The 16834-nt window shown below is 38.9% G+C and overlaps 1 protein-coding gene across 21 annotated transcripts in view; it reads left to right on the top strand.

Annotated features, from left to right (window-relative positions):
• The window catches only part of LOC148651155 (plectin-like), a 190351-nt gene that overhangs the window by 104437 nt on the left and 69080 nt on the right, over positions 1-16834 (top strand). For 2 of the 21 annotated variants that reach the window (XM_088601077.1, XM_088601076.1), the window contains exon 1: positions 7568-7834. The exons of the other annotated variants lie outside the window; for them this stretch is intronic. In XM_088601077.1, coding sequence (XP_088457203.1) covers positions 7687-7834 — 148 coding nt within the window. In that variant the 5' untranslated portion in view covers positions 7568-7686. Of the gene's footprint in view, positions 1-7567; positions 7835-16834 lie in introns of those variants that run through there. 21 annotated transcript variants of the gene reach the window in all.

Raw genomic sequence — 16834 nt, 5'->3', positions numbered from 1 at the left:
ATAAAGTTTTGAAATCTATTGTTTCCAGAGTCCACAGTTATCTGTAAAACAATGCTAAGAATCTGAAAAGCATGTTGGTAGTTCTGCAACGACTGCAGACAGAAAAAAAAACACTTTAATAAATTTGACTGACATGGAGGTGTCACAGCTGTCTGAAGATGTAAGAGTATCCTTTTGAGATGGAGAAACAAAGAAAAATGTATTTTAGATTGTTCAGATTGCATTTTCTTGCCAGTTCTAAAAGACAAGGATGGACCCGCCATCCATTACACGTCATTCCATGTAACTTTCTGAAATGAGTGAAGGAGAATTGTCTCCATTAGAGTCGTGGGACTGTTGGTAAGTGAAGGACAAACAGTGGTTCTTAAGGGCTGCTCATCTTACATCTATAGAGAGAAATCAGACACCACTTTCTAAAAAACCCAAATAAGATGACATCTGTTGGGACACTTAGATGGATTTACCATGACAAAACCAGGCAATGACATAATGGTAAAGGGAGAATAAATACTTGATATTTTCATACAGCTTTCTAGACCTTTAGGAGGAAGAAGCACACATGTGATGTATTAGCTGAATTTCGGGATCAGATTATTTTTACACTCTTTTAATTACTTCACCTAAGGCAGAAATCTTTGGCCGGCATTATTCTTTGGTCTATATCCAGAGTTTTCATGTGAGCTGTGCGATTTTTTTTGGTCAAATCTAAAATCTTAAGATGTCACGCAATTTCACTACAATAGCTTTTCTCGATGGTTTGATGTGCAATTTCACCCAGGTGTGTTCTGCCCATCACACTTAACCTGTTTCTTAGAACAGAAGCTAGAGGAGTAAATCAATGCTCGTTTCATTTCTCACACACTAAGGCAGTGCAACAGACACAAGGTAAATTGGCCTTCAAATAAAAGTTTAACTTAACAAAACAGTAGTTGAAAAGAAACAGGTTGGTAATTTCTTAGAAGCCAAGGGAAGAGTTAATAGGACTCATTTCTCCTGCGCAGTTTACTGTCCTTCCTCTGGATTGGCGAGGTATCTGGTCACAGCTGTTTCCGGCCCAGTGAAGAGGCTGATGACAGTTGGATGTTTTATTCGCTCTAGCTGCCTCCTCTGCTGTGCTGCGGCCAGACGCACTGTGGGGTTGTCCAGGAAGTACATGGGAACGATGGCAACAGACTCGGTTGATCCTGTGATGATTAGGACTCCTTCTGCAGATTAAGGAATTGATTAGCCCATGTTTTGCTGGCTTGTTTTTTTGTTCACTCTCTGTTTTACATGGATTTTATTCCAGACCATAATATTATTGTTGTCCTATCTGTACTTTCTATAGTACCTAATGTCATTAGCAATGTCAATCCCATTGGGAATTTCTTTTTCCAACTTTTCCATTCGATATGTTTTCTTTGTATATAAAGGTTGCACCTACTCCGGCATGTTTGGACGCTTTAATGGTGGGTTTAAAAAGAAACAGCTTCCTACTCAGGTTAAGGCTAAAGGTCACGAGTGGAATGGGTCTAAATAAAACTGTGACCGAACCAGGGTACTTCTGTTTCTTAGAGCTCAGTTCCAGCAGTGAACTTTTACCTTTGCTTTAGGGATGCTTGTCATTCCTTAAAGCAGACCTTGCATGTCCACTCGTGGTCCTAAAGAAGCTCCTGGAGTCTCTGGCTATAAAGAGCGGATTGCTTTGAAGTGAAGACAACAGACCAGTATTGTGATTTGGGTTTATGGCTGATTGTTAGAGGCTGAGACTTGAAAATACCATTTTAAATTTTGCCACTTTCAAATGTTTTTCAGTTTCATAGGAATCTCGATTTGACCTTACACAATTTTCTAAAAGGATAAAACCTGAATAGGTTTTAGTTAAAAAATGAGGTTGACTTTACAGTGGAATTGACAGTGTTAAAGCATTATTTGGTTATTTGAATTTCTGTGGCTTAAACCACAGGCTTGATGGCTGACAGTATATACAATGAGTCTTTAAAACCAAAGCACATCTGTGAGAGCGCTATGCATTTTAAAATGTGCATATCTGAATGATAGGTAAATGTAATTTCCAACGTTGGTTTTCCAGTTGAATGGAAAATGGAAGAAACTACACGGTGTGGTTATATTTGTAGATCTGTTTCTCTATATTCTCAGGTACGGGAGCCGTCATGGCTCTTGCCAGTTTAAATAATGCACCACAGAGTCCTCATGTAAAGCAAGAGAGGGAGTAGAATGGCTTACTCAAAGAGTGTATTTCCTGGAAACCACCATAACACTTAGCTCTCTCCTTGACAGCTGAAGGCTGTGTCTTGTTTGTTGGAAACTGAACTGAGCCTTCCCACTCTTCTTAGAACACTCCAGAACAATGACCTTCTACCTCACAAGCACATTCTCTCAGTCTCAGGACTTATTTTGTCATTGGACTTTTAACACACAATAGTTCCCTTAAAGCCTTCTTATTTAAAAAAAAAAACGTTTATACTTACAGCATACCTATTGTATAAAGCAAATATTCTACTTTGTGCAACGTGTACGAAAATGAAAAAAAAAAGATCTGTTATTGGCTTTTTTATAACTCCTAAAAGGGAAGAATCTCTGGTCTCTGGTACTTGATAACTGGGACTGGTAAAGCTATTGGTAAATACTGCCAAGACAAACTTTCTGTCATTTAGGGCTAATTTATAGGTTTAACTGGGACTATAGTCTCTATCCTGTAGTATGTTCCAAGTCCTGGGAGTCTATTTGATTAGCCTGAACCGGCAGGTGACTAGACACATCTTGGACTCTCTGAACAGTGCCTAGGTCTTTCTGACATGTTTACAGAGTTGGCCTTTTCAATGTGGCCCATAGTTTATGGCAGCTTTTCCATCTGTACAGGGCCTGGATACACTGTCATTGCTTAAGAAAACCATGAGTTTCCTTGTTTAAATAATAGATTAGATGTAATTGGAGGTGGTTTTTGTCAAGTTTTCAAAGTCCAAACTTATCTGGAATTTGTGTGCTTAGTGAGTCTTAAAGATTAGAGATAATAAAACTGCTTTAGCTGGAAGTAGGTGGTGAGAGTAACTTATCATTTTCTACTTTGTTTATTTTCTGTCCTGTCATATCTTTCACAAATTCTGTTTCCTAGTTAAAAACATAAAAAGGTTTGTTTTTGTGCTTACCTATTATAGTTAGTAATGTTAGGAAATATGATCCTACAGCCAGAGGTCAACGGATATATTTTGATCAATTGGGATCAGTTGAGATCCACTGAAGACAGAAAAAATGCTAATTGTTTTATAAAGAGAAGTAATGTACAGTACGTCATTGTAAAATGCACAACGAAATGTGCAACACAGTATATGCTAGTGCTGTGCCAATACAAAGAGAGATTGTGATGACAAAAAGAATGAACAATGATTACTGCCTCTTGAGGTCTGTCCAAAATTCCCAGCGTTTCTTATGACTGCTGCACGTTCTGCAGATTATACTGTATCTGTCCCTTTAAGTTAATTATGAATTCCCTTGATAAACTGGAAATGTAACCTATGTCACTTAGTATCGGGTTTGGGGCCAGGTGCGGGTCGGTTTTTCGCGTACAACTTTGGGCTCGGGCCGGGTTCGGGTCTGTTTTCTAATAAGTGAAAATCAGTTATTATTATTTTATGTTTTATATTGATTTTTATTAGAGGAAATGCGTATCTCATTTTGCGCGCTCGCTTGCTCTCATTCTCTCTCTTGTCTGTGTGTAACAAAGCTAAAACCAGTAATGCCTGCGCGCATATACACTTTGCTTATAGCGCTAGCTTTTTTAGTAGGCCTATTACTACGGTTATCAGCCGTTCCCCACCTTCAAAAGTACTACAGAAACTTATAACAGATTTATAAAATACCAGTTTTTTCTCAGCGCACGGCATTATCAATTAAAGCGCATAGCAGCCGAGCAAAACATTGTAATACCGCGTCTGTGAGAATCCCTCTCCGTGTGTCTACTCGCTCTGAGAGGAAAAGAGAGTGATCAATTTCAAATGGCATTACCATTCGGGCTCGGTCGGGTCGATTCTCAAGGTCTCGGGTACGGCCGGGTTCGAGCTTCAATTTCATGCCCGTGCGGACCTCTAATGTCAGTGATGTACCCAGTCAGTGCATTTAAAACTGATAACAGGGGTCACTTCTTGAAGTATTCGATGGTTGAAATGTGGCCCGAATGCAGTCCAGATTCTACCGATTAGAAACCTCCTTAATTTGCCTCAGGAAGTGTGGCTGAGCAACCAAACACCATCTTAATCATTTCCTTTATGAGTAGAAAAACAATTTCTCGATGAATGTTTTCTTCCGCTGCGTCAATACTCAATATGTCAGTGACCTTAACAACATGAATTCACAGTCAAAACAAGCTTATCTGGAGATGTGATTAAAGTTTTCAATTGTATCTGCTTTCATTATGTTTTACAGTAAATTTCCACTCTGTTTTGTTGCATTATCGAGGGCTAGTCTTTCATTTACTCGGGTCCTCAGATCGAATAAAATAGCTTACATTCATTGAATCATTGAATCTGACAAACTTATTTAATAAATACAATTCAGTCTGTAGACAGAAACCTTGACATTCTAAGTTTTTTTTTCACTGAAACGGACCTTCTAAAAGATTAGTCACAATCATTTTCTGAAAAGAATTATTCAAATATTTCATGTTAGCACAGCACAGTCACATTTTCATAGAACGAAATGTGCTGATCATACTGTATCTGACAGGATGCTGCCCTGTCAGATATTACCACAAACGTGGAATAATCTGTATGCTTAGCTGCCAAATGTTGGTGTGTTATGTTAATGCCAATTTTAATTTGGCAGAATTTGGTACTGTACCTGTTTTCTCTTAGTGTCTCAGTTTGCAGAACAAAAGAAGTTGTGGCACTTGTAGGGTCTCTACCCTTTTGAAAAGCACATTGTGGTCCTCTGGGATGTGCTATACTGTATATGCAAAGTGTTAATATTATTAATTACAGATATTTAATTTATACACTAATCTTCCACTTCTAGTATTTATATTAGTCCTGATGAAACTCTTTACCACCAAACTGCAGTATTGTACATCATCTAACAATGGCAAGTGCAGTCACCCTACACAGTGCATATGTGGTTTATAAACTCTTAACAAAAATCAGATCTAAAACAGGTCAGAAGTTCTGGGCAAGTCTTTCAGCATTTCCTGTTGTCCAGTAAAGCTTCCTAACCAGCAAATAGTCACTTTCAATGGAATGTTTTGAATACGCTTGTTTGGAATTCTGTTTGACGATAAACAAAAAGGCACACCTTGTGGAGTATCACTGGAGCCTCCAGGGCTCCTAGACAGATGAAGCAGGAAAGATGAGCCTGCAGCAGAAGGGACAAACAGCTGCTGTCTGGTCTCAACACTGCACTGAACTGGCTTTTTGCAGTGGTGAAGCAGAATGTCGTGTTATGCCAAGAATTTGCTGTCTCGGTGACCAGGACACGAATTCAGTACATTTCACCTGCTGTGAGGTCAGTTGAGGTCTCGCAAGTGGGGATAATTAAAATCTCTAGACAGGCAATAGGAGTTGCATAGTGGGTATAGATCATGCATATGGGTACAAAAACACTAGAACACTATCACTGACACAGTGTGCGTTTGGAGAATTATGACGTGGTGTCTCTTGACAAATATTAAAATAAGTGCCGATTCTTTTTGTGTAGTTTTTTATTTGGTTGAGATTATGTTCTCTAAAGGTTCTCAGAAGAAGTTTCAATAGGGGTGTAGAAGGAACTACAATCTGCAGGATTCAGCAGCTCTTTAAAATTACCCATTACAGCTGTACAGTTTATTCTGCTCAGCTGACCAAATTTTATAAATAAGTTGTAATGTTATTCTTTATGTAACAATACAGTACATTTGTACCAGGGGACACTTATTGTATAAGAGACATCACCTCAGGAAGTTGGAGCAATAAAACCACAAAACACAAACTATCTGTAAAGACATCATTATTCCAAGACGGACCCAATCAGTCATTCTGAATTAGTGGCAAAGCTACTGTGGGCATTAGGCAAGCGTGGCATTTAAGTTCTGTTTCATTGCAACTTCTTCAGAAGATTGAAGTGGCAGTACCATGGCAGGCACCCTCTGTATTGATGGGCTGTGAAGTAGCCATTTGATACAAACAAGAATGTAGCTCCTGTTATTAGAATCACCCTCAATAGTCATAAACTACACCAAAAGTATTCCTTCTTTGAACACATTCATCAAAATGTGAAAAATAGAAATATAATAAGGATCATTTTTAAATATTTTATTTTAAAGTACAAAGAGATCTATCCATAATATGACTTTTGTAAACAAAGTATGCTGTACAGTATATGTAAATTGTCAGTTGAATTGTTTCCTCATTTTCATATATTCGATGTAGATCCCTATTTAAAATACGTTGCACCCACCAGCCCTTAGGGTAAATTCTGTTCTCCTCCTCATCTGGTAGTAGCTGGTGTAGAATACTGGCTTCAGTAAGAGGTACAGTACATTACCAGGCGTTTACTATAGGGTGTTGCTACATGCTTGAATCAGATAATGTTCTTGAATGTAAGACAAAAAATCTAGGAATGTATTGTAAAAAGTATTCAGACAGGCGACAGGCGGTTTTTTTTCTCAGACCTGGAAAGTGGAGAAGGACTTTCATCATTCAGGACATCAACCTAAAGTTCTTGTTTTGTTCGCCCTGCGCCTTTTATGGATAAAAACATCCTCCTCCAGAGGAAATGAACAGGTTATAGTGTTCGGAGGTGTGAAAAATACTTCGCGTTACTGCTAATTCGTTTGTTCTGAATTACAGTACCAGGGCTGGCAGGTTAGTGTCTTGGTTTACGAGATGCTGTCGTTTGAAGGCTAGATATTGCCGTGAAGGCTAGATATTGCCGTCGTAAGTTGTTAATTTCATTTAGCGGCCTAAGAAATCTCTATAAAAATTACAGGAGAATCTTAAACAGTTGTACTAATTGAGTGTATACAAATGTTATTTCGTATAGATGTGTTGATGGATTTTTAGCAAAACAGTCCCGCGGTTTGTTTTAAAAAGGGAAAATTAGGAGCTGGGCGAAGCTCGACATTTTGTCTCTAGTTTTCTTAGGACCTTTAACACTGCCTTGAGCTTCTGTCCACACATTCGTATTTGGAAAACTAATAAAAGGTATATAAAAAGCCAAAAAGCACTTAAAAACCGAGAACACAAAATAATCCAGCCTGATGTCCTGTAGTGCAAAATAAACGTATACGTTTTAGAAAATTACTCAATTATATTAGCAAAATTGAGCTAAAGTACGCAACTTTCGTGAATTTCAGTAATTCTATTCTAGTCTAAGACGGTTGGTTCTTGGACTCTGATTTGTTTGTTTTAAAACAACAGAAAGTTTATAGAGTACCTAGCTAGATCAAGTCACGAAAGAGCATTCAGAGCGGGCGTGGTGACACGCGAAAAGGAACTGTCCTTTTTCTTTTTACTATTCTCCGTTTTAATGGGCAGGGCTTTGAAAGGGAAAGAAAACTACACTATATGTAATTGGATACATACAGCACCGTGTTTTTTCTCTCTCCCTAATGCAGAGCAGCTTTCTCTGAGGGTCTTTCGTGCTAGCTCAAATGCCTGTGTGTAGCAAAGTGTAGATAGAATTAGGAAGAGCGTTTCTGCAGACGATTCCCCGTCAGAGATGGCACGTTCTTCGGACTTCACCGCAGGAGCTAAATCCTGGTACACCGCCTTTAAACGAGAAATAATTAACGAACGGGCAAATTATCTGAATGAAATGAGCGACGCAGAGAGGAGCGGATTTCTGTACAGTAAAATGTGCTGCGCAGGTGAGTATTGACGTTCGACGCATGAGGATTCGGGAGGGGAGGAGTATTGGATGTGGGGGCGTTGTTTGAGTAGCTTGTTAACCCATTGGGTACTGATGATCCACACTGATTTGCGTTTGTGTTGCGACGCATTTGCTACGATTTATCTCGCTAAAAGCAGTGTTTGTATGCGAGTGTAGTATCATTAATTTCTACTTCGAGAATTCCAACATTAAACGCATGTATTTACAGTTATTGTTTTAGAGTTAAATGGCTTGGCTGTATATTAGAATTTACGTTGCATTTTACTTATTTCGTAAATGTAGTATTGCACTGTGCAGTAATGTAAAATATATTGCCGAGGGGTAGGAAATAAAACACTTTTATACAGTGACCTGATCTAGCATTTGTTTTGCAGATATATTGAAACAAATATGTAAACGTTATTTTATTTGCCAGCTGCATTTATGCCATTTCACTATTGAAGTATGTAATGAGTATTTCGCTTCACACTGAACAGCGTATTGTAAATAGTAAATGTCATACTTTGTGTTCGAAATACGTATTAACAATTCATCATGAGAATTCTTAAATATGTTACAAAAGGCTTAAATGATCCATGTACGTCTGTCCTCTTTAACGTATGACACATATCCAGTACAGTGTGTTATGAAACAGATTGTCAGAGATATGGATTCTTGTCCTACATTCTACATACAAACCCTGGATTCATCTATTTAGATAGCAAAGCTGCATCGTCATTCTATTAAAAAGTAGCTCAGTTCAGTTTTGCTTAGCTAGCGTTAGATACTGTATCACTTTAATTGTTTATGTGCATTAAAGTTAGTCTGACTTTTATGTAGTAGGTGTGTTTCTGCAATATAACCAAAGTTTTTTTTTGCCACACATGCAAAAAAGAATGATTGTGTGTTTTATTAAAGTATGTTTTCAAGTGCAAAATTAAAATCTATGGGCTCCAGTGTTGTGAACTCAGCTCTAGCTTGCTGAAGACCTAAAAACATCACTCAAAATCAGGATTCCTGCAGTGCTCAATTCAGACAAGATCCAAACTCTTTTAATTCTAGGCAGATTATTAATTTCTTGAGCCAACAGGATTTTATATACAGTATATATAAATGACATTTTGCATTCAAAATCACTGCTTTTACCCCCAGAAAGCATGCTTTAAAATGAAATTTTCTTATTTGATATTAATATCCCTGCACATTAAATATACATTTATGTGGCAATCCACTGTGTGCGTATGTTTGTATAAAACGTTTGTATGACTAATTGGACACTCATCAGGATGCATATAAATTTAGCTTCAGAGTTTCCATTTAGATTAAAGTGTTTTCCTGTCTGCCAGTGTTTTCCAGGTGACAATCTGCCAGTTTCTGTGTCTCATGACTAGCCTTTATACTTTGTCTGGAGACTGGGCCTCGCTCCCTCACGTTATACAAATATACAGGCTATTACATTTTGGCAAGACTGACTCCACATCAGGGTAGGAATTGTAAAGTGGAAGTTTCTTCTGAACACATGCCAACTGCCTCAGTGTAGCAGAACTGGGTATTGAATGTACTGCAATTTGCTTCCTCGTAAGTTTGAAATCAAGATCTTGTGCATCTCTGACTCATAGCGTTGTTGTATTTGACTGTTTTCACAGCAGCATGTGTGACAAAAAAAAAACTTTGGATATACTTTAGGAATATACACCTACTGCTTAAAAGTCATCCAGATTTACTTGAATGCAAATACGTAATTCAAGAAAGTGATGTCTAATCATGCTGGCTAAGCTAAACTGAATTGCTTACACATGCCCATCTAATACCTGTTACTGCCTCTGGGGTTTTAAGAGATTAGTTGTGTGTCGGAAGGAGTAGGTAACAGAAGTATGAGCTTGAGTGTGTGTTTGGCCTCAGGGTCACATTACTCCAATTGGAGTGAAGTGCAAATGTATTGTCCCATCTCTCGAATATAAGCTTTCACAAACGTATCGGACGTCGCAATAATATGAAAAATAAACTTGGCATAAGTTAGAATATTGTATTTAAAGCTCCTCCAATCATTATACTTTGTCTCTTTTGAAACAAAAGCTTCTGACCTGTAGAGAAGGCAATAAACTGCGGCACGAGTCCCCCCCGTGTGTCACGTTTCTCTCTATTGTGCGATTGGGCTGTACTGGCTAGATCACTGAAGACGCTTCCTGTAGGGCAGAGTTCGCACGGAACCTGTAGACCAGTCTCAGGGCGGGGTGGGGCTGGGCGGGGAAGAGGCCGTCTGGACCGGTGGCCGTGCGCCGCCTCCACAGTGGAACACGCCCTTATTAACCAGAGGCATTCAGGTTAAGAGTTACGAAACACACTTCGTAATGTTTGGCACCACCAGTATTTCTTAATATGAATATAAGTAAAATTGATATCGTACTTAGCTGCTGCTAACGATCAATTATTTATTAACAGCCCCCAAATGATTCTCAGGTATAACTACTTTTGTAAAGCATTTTTGTCAATTTTTAGATATGAAAATAAGTGCTGCTTAGTCATATGTTTTCAAGCTGTCCCTAAAGTCTAACATCATTTTAGAGCTTTAATATTTATGTAATTGTTCTAATTTGTACGCATCCAGACGTGTGCTTGTATATTGTATCGAATTCGGGTTCTTGCCCGAATTCGCTCCTGCCCCAGTTTGTCTATCACCTAATGGGATAAAACCCGAGTCTCCGGCGTCCCGTAACAGGAGTTTTCCCGGTTGAGCTGAAGAAGACCTTAAACTAGCCCAGAGGGCCAACGTCCCTGTTAAAAAAGAGGACAACCTGTATGTTGGCCATATTTCTTTACAATATTCAGCTTTAGCACTACATGTGCTGGTTTGGAAGCCAACTACTTTTAAAATTATAAAACATATTTTCCTTCTAACATTATTAAGTACAATTAGTTATTATTTGCTAAGAACATAGCCTTTTTGAGGGTGAAGCATGGGGTTAACTATCCTTTGCCAGATTTGAAATGAAAAATAGCTGTAATTTTTGGAATGTTTTTCTGTGTGGTAAGGTGAAGTGGAAATACTGAATAGACGGAAATCACGTGTATATGAAATATAAAAAGGTTCATTGCTCAGAGAAAATATAAGGGTTGGCTGTTCTGTCCCCATTGACTTGGTTTGTTCTGGTCTGGTTTTTAACGCAAACCACAGGTCTAAAAATAAATAAATGAGTTTGATTGATGGCCTTCTTCCTTCAGCCTTTGTGTGTTGGAGAGCGTCACCATGGAAACAAGTATAACATTTTTTTCTGGAAATTGAAACTTGGTATTAAATATAAAAGTCAAAATTAAAATGTTGAACTTAAATGTCTTTTAAAATAACCAGCAAGCATTACACATGTATGACAAAAACTAAAAAACTAATGTTTTTTAAGAACTGAAATTGATTTGTGCTAGCTGTGTTTCTGTCCCGTAGCGCTGCTACTCTTCGATTGTAGTTAAGAAATGCATGTATTGTAGTACACTGCTTCACCAGCAGGGGGAGACAACCTCGTTAAATTCATTTAGAGGAAAAAAAGCTTCGTCTTTCAAATAACCACGTTTTTTCTTAGATCTGAAGCTGAGAAAATTTAAATGTATTTAAATTTAAAAAGTCGATCGAAAAGTAGGAATTGAGAACTTCTTGCTTCCATAAAAGTACAATTCTCATCTGTAACCTGAGTTGAAGGTTGTGTTCCCGATGAAAAGCAACTATTTAGAGTAAAAATTGGTTTTGATTGTGTCGTAAAAAATAGGGGAAAAAAGGACACAGAACACTGCCTGAGGAAGCTCATGATACCAGCTAAAGAAAAACAGCATCTCGGGTCAATATGAATTTTAAATAGCCTTGAGTCCAGGTTAATCCAGAAATTCTGGTTCAGGCCCGGGGAACTGCAAGTGGAACTAAACTGGTTGGGTTCAGCAGGGGGTGGGCGATTGTGTCAGGTTGGTTTCCTTGGCATGTGTGCAGCACCTGCTGTCACTGGTCAGGATTCGTGATGTGCCGCTCTTCCAGGTTGTGATAAGTGCCCTGTGATAAAGTAGGGCAGGTGGACTCCAAAACATATTGAAAGACGTGACTCTGAGAGAGGGCTAGGGTGAGGTAGCTCTCTGTACAGTAAAGTACAGCAGATGGAGCAGTGAGACACACTCATTAACATCTACATATTAAATGTTAGCCACATTAGACTCAGAATCCCCCTCCTGGAAGTGCAATGTCTCCAGCTGTGTAAAGTAAGTGCAGCTCTATTCCTTGAGCAGCAGCACCACAATGCCAAAGCAGCTCATCAGGCTTAAAGGTCATTTGCCAGCGAAAGGATTGCAGCAGGAGTGCCCAAGGGTCCGTTTTTGTTATCAGGGCCTGTTAGGTGTTGCTTAAGATGATTCATGCACTGTCTGCACAATTAATCACTGCCTGTAGGTGTGTGCTGCATTTTTTTCGCCTTTTCGGAACATTCCTTTGCGCGGGGTGGGGCAGCCGGCGCACGCTCCCACTCGCTCCTGGGAGAGCTGGCACCGGGACGGGGCCCTGCTGGGACTGCGGCTCCGGGCTGGACATGCCCGTCAGGGCAGCAGGAAGAAGGTGCAACACTTTCTGTGTCCCCAGGGCTGTCAAAATGAAATGGTTGGCTGCTTCTGTCATTTCTACTAAAACGACAATTTGAAACCTTCCTCTTTTTGGCCGAAAAGCACTGAATCGCTTGTCCCCTCGTAGCCTTGCGACGTTTCACGTTGATATCTGATGGAAACCTTACTGAACGGAAGAAAGCGCATATTTCCAACTTGGAAAATTGTTGTCTGAATGCTCTGTAAATGGTTACTCCTTGTGCTTCTTTTTGCTCAGAGATCCTTAACATTTCTTAGAAATGAGAGAAAATACAATTAACTCTGGGTTGTCAGATCTTCCTCTTAAATATTAAAGAAAAACTAATCCTTATCATCATGAATATTTTGCAGGGATTTAGACTTGATGAGATTAATACAAAAAGACAACCTAAATTGAGCAAAATGCTACGATTTTGCTATTTCATATGCACAAAGCAGGGACTCTTCAAAGGTGTTTCCTGCATTTGTTAAGGCTTCACGTAAGGTTGTGGATGAAGGGAGTTATCTACTACAGTATGTGTAAAGGGCTTTGACATCGCTTGTGAAGAAAAGCTATTATTAGTTGTAGTATAAAAGCTATTATTATTGTCATCTATATATTTGTCATTCTAGTTTGATTTGTTATACAGTATAATGCAAAGCAATAAGGCCTGCATGTTTTTAAGGGAATGCTTCATACTGAAATGTGTTTGAAAATACTTTATTAGACATTAATGGTCAGTCTTAAGGTTAGTTGCTTATGCACTGACCAGGGGTCTATAGTATTTACAAGCCACAATCAGCACTGGAAACACGAGACCTATGTAGACACATCTATGATGCTGACCCTGGGATCTTTTGAGATCTGGCTTGATCGAAGTCTTCATTCAGTAAGCTTGTGAATGGCCAAATTTATTGTTAACCATTCTTATGTTCCTACTGTATGTGGTTAGTTGCACCGTCAAACTGCCTGCATGCATGATGTTTATATGGATCACACTGCAAATCAGTTGATTTGCAATTCCTTTCCTAATTAAGAAGTATTTGTATAACTCCTTCAGTCTGCTTATTCAGAGTGGGTCCACCTGATGGTCGTGCCAGTGGTAACTGTAGAAAACCATGTAGTAAACTGAACTGGAGATAATGAATGGCTTTAGGAATGTGCTGGAGATCTGTCTAGGACTGCCTTTACATTAGCTAGAGCAGCTAAAGGAAAATGCTAAGGAAAATGCAGTCCTCTTCCATTTGCATTCACAAACCAGAAGACTGATGGCCTAATGGCTCACATGCGGCTGCTTTGAAAGTTGTTCAACGCAGTGCCTCCTTTTTCTTCTGCTAGAAACCGCCATAACTTTAACCAGAGTGATTCTGAATGGACAGACAGAAACGTGCATGATTGCACATTGCATGCAAACCAACAAAATGGTATCGCGAGGAATCAGGAAATGCGTAGGTGGTATGGGAATGGAATCCCATGTAACACACTGGGATTCCAGCATTCCTGAGGAACGGCTGAGTGTGCAGGAAAGAGGTGGTGTCCCAAGTTTTCAGTTTTACATTTTACTTCACAATGAGCATCATGGAACCCAAGTTCAGTAATGCACTAAAAACCCAGAATCGAGATTAGATTCCTTACACATATGTAACTGCTTTTAGTAAAAGATTTTTAATGTTTGAAACCTGGCATTCAAATAAGAATTTGAATACAGTTCTAAAGAATTTCCTTTTACTATTAAAAAAATCTTGTGTATTGCCCCAGAGAATTTCAACAGTTTCCCAGCCTCTTAAGTCTGAAAAAAGAAACCAGAATTTTTTCCGCTTAAAAAAACCCCAAGTAAAGTAAGTTTTTCTGGTTAAGCAGATTAAAATATGGAAACTAGTTATGTGTTGTCTTCTTCTACTAAGGAAAGTTGTAAACTCCCTGGCAGGTAACGAGAGAAAATCTCTGTCTTGAAACACTTCTCAAAGTTCTGCTTACATGATACCATGAGAATGATTACCAACAGGGGAGCCATCTGGCTTCTGTAGCTCGCTTGGTCCTAGTTAATACCCTACCAGAGGTAATCAAAAATGTCTGAGCTGCAAAGGGATGTTGCCCCTGTGGTCCACACGGCGTGAGAAGATTTTTAACAGCATCGTTCATGGAAGAGGAAGGGCTTTCTTTGGAAGCACACACCTTGAGAGAAAGAGAAGTAAAGGTAACAGATTATCTGTGTAAAACCATGGTTCTCACTGCAGTGAATTGGACATGGAGAAAAGGTTGAATCTTTTTCTGTGAACATATTTGTGTGGTGGATGCAAGCAGAGTAAAGTAAACACCCTTAGAATTAATTGATTATTGTATTTGTATGGTATTCCTTTGGTATACTGTATGTTTAATGACAGTATTAAAGAATAGTTAAATTATTAATAGTTAAATAATAATTAAAGAAGAGTTGCAAAGTACTCAATTACCATTGTCTCCAATGCTAAACACAAATGTTAAAGTAGTACTTTACACTGAATACCCAGGCGATGGTCTCAAAGACAAATAGGTTTAGAGATGAGAATGATATGAGATGATTCCTGGTGTTTTTTATAGTAAAATGACCCCCATTATTTCCCGTTTCCCAGTTTTTCTGTTTCAGGGCCACTCACATGCTTTTCGTTGAGCCCTGTGGTCTTATATTTCCAAAAGGGATTGGTTGATGCGTGAGAATGAACTCAATGCAGTGTCCATGTGGTAGATCTCACCCAGGCAGTGTCTCTTCAGATCCTGCTGGGTGGGGGTTTAGACCTTTCTTCCTCTTGCCTGCAAGTAAGCCTCGCAACAGTCACACTCCCGTATCCCAGTGTACTAAACAGACTGAGGCGACATGCCCCATGGCATGAATCAGGAGGCACAGGCAACAAGCATGTTTGCCATAGTAATGAAGCAGAAACAGGGAAAGTTAATAATTGCACAAAGCCATCAGAAAAAAAGAAAGCATTTGCAAGGGATCTGCCAATAGACATAAAATGGAACACAATGCCCGTCCTTGGAAAGAAAAGTTATTGAGACCTGAGGAACGGATTGACAGACAAGGAGATGCATCCACAGTATGGACAAACAAGCACACCTGCCGGGACTCTGCAGTGTGACCTTGGACTGGATCTGGTCAGGGCCGGTCTGTTTCAGCCAAGACTTTTTGTGGCTTTTATGGTCATCAACAGTTTCTAACTACTGGCCAGAACCATGATGTTGTGCAGTGGCAGCATCCAATTTAACTGTTTTATGAGAAATAAATTGTACTACAAAACCCTCAGGGTAGGCTTTGAAATCAGTACAATTAGTATGATGTTTTTTGTATATATTTTTTGTATGTTTCAATAAACACTATTATTGAATGTACACGTCGCTGAATTAACTGGTTTTGATTGAGCCATTTTTCCATGAACCCTAAAAAAAATGAAGATCTGCAAACTAGAAGAGATCAGCTGTGCTTTAATGTGATTTTTGTTCTGGATTTATAAGTAATTCCGTCAAATGTGCCCTGTGTCTTTGTTCTAAGGTAAACAGATTCTCTTAATTTTGACAGAGAAGATTTAATCCCAAACGTTGTCACCTTTAGCCAAATTAATAAAACTAAGATTTGAGTTAATTTTGAATAATCCATTATGTGGATAATCCTTTATGCGCATAAAGAACAAAAACATAGGTCATAAATGTCAAAACATTTTTTCAAATATGCATTAACCTGCCGGGGTGTTGTAAATCATACCTTTTTGGTTGCGTAGTCTTTCTAAGTTTTGGAAGTATTAGACTAACCTCTGTCAGACCCTGCAGTCTCTTAAGTTCCAGCATGCTTGTTTGTGCTTGTCTATACTGACTGCTTACTTACAGACAGATGCACCACTCCTTTTCTGTCTTCCAAGACCCAGGAATCTGTAGAAAAGAATTTCTTTTTGCAACTATAAGGCTTCAGCAGTCTGTCAGTTTTTCACAAGTTGCCATATTGTATATGCCATAAACATCCAAAGAAAAAGGCATTCATTACCTCCTTCGGTAGACAGTGGGGGCAATGTGTTTCTCACTTTACTTGGTGTTTATTTAAATATCTTTTTTTTTAAATGAGAGAAATGTGAAAAATTCAAGCTATGCCATGAGTTTTATGTTCCAAGAACAAGATCTACCAAATTACATATGGGCAATCTGCTGTTCTTATCTGCTCGAGAAGCTTTACTGCATTTAAGTCATATTCTGCATGTCTTTAATTCTTTGCCTGTTGGGACTTTGTATCTGTTGCTCAGGAGCTGTTGTTGAAAGTGTGCCTATAAGGCTGATGAAGATTCTTTAAGTGAGAGAAATGAAGATGCCGTATTTCTGCCAGTGGTGACAGAAGTTCTGACAATTTTAAGCTTGAACAAGCAGCTGCAAAATCAGCAATTTCAG

This window comes from Lepisosteus platostomus, chromosome 12 (genome assembly GCF_059453375.1).
Source record: "Lepisosteus platostomus isolate fLepPlt1 chromosome 12, fLepPlt1.hap1, whole genome shotgun sequence".
In the NCBI taxonomy this organism is placed as follows: Eukaryota; Metazoa; Chordata; class Actinopteri; order Semionotiformes; family Lepisosteidae; genus Lepisosteus; species Lepisosteus platostomus.
The sequence above is the reverse complement of the archived record's forward strand: the minus strand, read 5'-3'. Positions and strand labels throughout refer to the sequence as shown.